Source organism: Helianthus annuus, chromosome 7, assembly GCF_002127325.2.
Source record: "Helianthus annuus cultivar XRQ/B chromosome 7, HanXRQr2.0-SUNRISE, whole genome shotgun sequence".
NCBI lineage: Eukaryota > Viridiplantae > Streptophyta > Magnoliopsida > Asterales > Asteraceae > Helianthus > Helianthus annuus.
The window spans coordinates 24,540,024-24,543,342 of NC_035439.2; the positions used below are offsets into that span (position 1 = coordinate 24,540,024).

The 3,319-nt window shown below is 37.1% G+C and overlaps 1 protein-coding gene across 1 annotated transcript; it reads right to left on the reverse strand.

The window, feature by feature from the left end:
- Positions 1-1,053: 1,053 nt before the first annotated feature.
- LOC110866603 lies at positions 1,054-1,739 on the reverse strand. The gene is made up of 2 exons (XM_022115746.1): positions 1,350-1,739; positions 1,054-1,272 (listed from the first exon to the last, which is right to left on the reverse strand). Exons 1-2 carry the CDS (start codon positions 1,737-1,739, stop codon positions 1,054-1,056), a joined length of 609 nt encoding a protein of 202 aa, XP_021971438.1.
- Positions 1,740-3,319: the final 1,580 nt, after the last annotated feature.

Below are 3,319 nucleotides of genomic sequence, written 5' to 3' on the forward strand. Positions count from 1 at the left end.
AATATACATGTGGGAAAAATTGAGTAGCTTAGAAAACAAAACTTAGAAATTTTATAAGAAATTTTAGTTTTGGTGAAGTTGGATGTAGAATAGATGATCATGTAAAACCCAACCAAATAGTTAAAAAAAAGTGTTCAAAGATACGAAATATTTTTGCATATATGAAGCGTTATTATATTCCTACACCCCCTAAATTCTCACGTAGCGTTTGGTACGAAGGAATAGAAGGTGAAGTGGGATAGATCATTTTAATGGAATGAAAAGAAAAATGTTGATTATAAGTTGTGATGGAATGGAGCATTCCACAAGGAATGTAACCTCTTCTCAATCAATCAAGCATACCCAGTAAAATCCCACAAATAGCAAAGCTATTTGTAGGGTATGGGGAGGGTGGGATGTAGGCACACCTTACCTCTACCCCTAGGGATAGAGAGACTGCTTCCAGAGAGACCCTTGGCTCCAAAACACCCAGGAAAGAAATAAATAGAACATGAGGTGTGTGTGTGTATGAAGCTACCAATGTAACATGAGTGGTGAAAGAGTGCATGGTAAATAAGACAAATATAACAACACAAAACAACCTATACACATAGTTACATATCTACGACCATACACTGCACCTAAAAACACAATTATACCCTCTCCTAGAAATCCTTAACCTTAATCCTACGTCTCCACGAGCTCCTATCATGAGCCATGTTCTCAGAGAGGTGTAATCTTTGCAAATCCTGCCTAATCCGCTCATTCCAAGTAATTTTTGGGTTTGCCTCTACTCCTCCTCCCACACATCCATCTTAGCATTATCATCTCTGCCACCTCCATCTTGCGTGCTTGTATTTCCTTAATGGCCCAACAGTCGGTTCCGTATAACATAGCAGGTCTAATTGCAACCCTATAAAATTTCCCTTTCAATTTTGTTGGGAACCTCCTATCGTACAATACTCCAGTGGCAGCTTTCCACCTACACCATCCAACCTGGACGCGGTGGGCAACGTCACTATCTATCTCCCCATCCCTCTGAACAAACGATCCTAGATACTTGAACTTAGTCACCTACGGAACCACTTGACCGTCAATGGTGACCTGAATGTCCTCATCGTTGTCTACTCCACTAAAGTCACAATACAAGTACTCAGTCTTAGATCGACTAATCCTTAAACCTCTGTCCTCTAAAGTTGCTCGCCACTCTTCTAACCTTGCATTCAGGCTTTGTTTACTATCAACAACTAACACAATATCATCTGCAAAAAGCAGGCACCACGGAAGAGCCTCCTGAATTAACTTTGTCAACTTATCTAGGATAACTGCAAATAGAAAGGGCTCAAAGCAGACCCTTGGTGAAGTCCTACCTCCACCGGGAAAGAATCAGTATCCCCTACAGGCGCTAGGACACTAGTCTCAGTCCTAACATACATATCCCTAATTAAGTCTATATACTTCCCAGAAACCCCTCTACTCTCCAAACTATCCCAAATCAGTCTACGTGGCACACTGCCATAGGCCTTTTCAAGATCAATGAACACCATGTGTAGGTCCCGTTTTTTCTCCCTATATTTCTTCATCAATCTCCTTAGAATATGTATTGCTTCCGTAGTCAAGCGCCCTGGCATGAAACCAAATTGGTTTACGGTGACTTGAGTTTCTCTTCGAATTCTCATCTCAATTATTCTCTCCCATGATTTCATAATGTGTCCTAGCAACTTAATCCCTTTGTAATTCCCACAACATTGGCGTCCCATTTGTTCTTATACACAGGTACTACTACACTATTCCTCCATTGATTTGGCATTTTCCCATATTTGAAAATAAGATTGAATAAAATAGTTAGCCAATGTACTCCTTCTCTCCCAAGCATTTCCATACCTCAATCGGTATGTTATCTGGCCCAACTGCCTTAGCCCTTCCCGTCTTTATAAGGGTTGTTTTCACCTCATCCCATGTGATACGTCGACAGTAGCCGTTATTCCGTAGTCGCCTTTGAGTAGGTGAATCATAATTTTCTTCATTTTCTGGTTGGTAATCTCTCCCGCCATTGAAAAGATTGTAGAAGTACGCTTGCCAACTCATCTTAATGTCGTGTTCTTTGACCAAAACGCATCCGTCCTCTCCCTTTAAAAACTTCAATGCTCCTAAGTCCTACCTTCTACGCTCTCTAGCTTTTGCAATCTTGAACATGTCATGCTCCCCCTCCTTTGTTTCCAGTCCTGCCTTCACTGCTACTAACTGTAACGCCCTGCTTTTCGTAACTTTTCGTTTTTAGAAAGTCCGTATCGTATTTCTGTTTTCAGAAACTCTTTTCCTTTGTAATAGTTTTTCATTTCAAACCATTGTAAATCCTATACTTTGATCATGATGAAATGAATTTTTTTTATGTGAAATATACATCATTTATACATTGTTTATACATTAATACATACATTGTTTGATACTTGATTCGTGATTCTCGTAAACATAAGTTAAACTCGTAAACAATCATTGTGAATTCGTGATTCTTAAACGTTCCGTTCATACAAGGCATTTCATTATTCAATTACGAGATATAACTCTATGTTTTATAAAATTTTTTTGATACTAAATTATATACTTAACAATACTTCAAACACTAAATCCTACTTGAATGCTTTTAAACACTTGAATTCATGGTTCAAGACACATGTTAGGACTTGTTATTTGTTATGTAAACATTAGTACATTTAAAATACATATTATACATTAATTATACACCTTATATATGTTAAAACAAAAAAAAAGGCAGCGATCAGACTGCCAAACTTATTAAAAGTAATTGTGTCTTGTTTTAAATGTAACCTTCCACTTAATGTTTCATTTGATTAATGGATGTCATGTGATAAATTTATCTAACCTATTATATAATACCTAACATACTAATGGTAAAAAAAAAGAGAGAGAGAAATTGATGCTGACAACAGCCTACGGCCGCAAATATATGTATGAATGTAATTGTTTTGTTTTTCCTATTTATTTAGTTTTAACAACCTTGTGACATCTAACTACCTTATGTAGTTATTTTGCTTTTAAATGTAACAAATAGAACCTATATTAATGTCACTAATTAAAAAGAATAAAAAAGTACAATCTGCCCAAGGCAGATCCCAACGTAGCCTTGGCTGTGTTTGTTGTTTTTTTTATTGTTTAACAACCAACTAATCCTATTAATTGCAACCAACTTAACCCTAATCCTTCCCCCTATAAATACAACTTAATCTCAGCCTTCTTACCACTTTTTCAATCCTTAAACACTCTCAAAAACCCACTCAAACATAGCTGAGTTTTCAGCAAGAATTCGGAAAGTTCCAGC

Excerpts from the sequence above, each read along its gene's own strand:
- LOC110866603 (XM_022115746.1), bottom strand. The coding sequence starts at position 1,739 with ATGGGACGCCAATGTTGTGGGAATTACAAAGGGATTAAGTTGCTAGGA. Across the intron at positions 1,273-1,349 it reads CTGATTCTTTCCCGGTGGAG|GAGGCTCTTCCGTGGTGCCT; the intron begins GTAGGACTTCAC and ends AAGTTAATTCAG.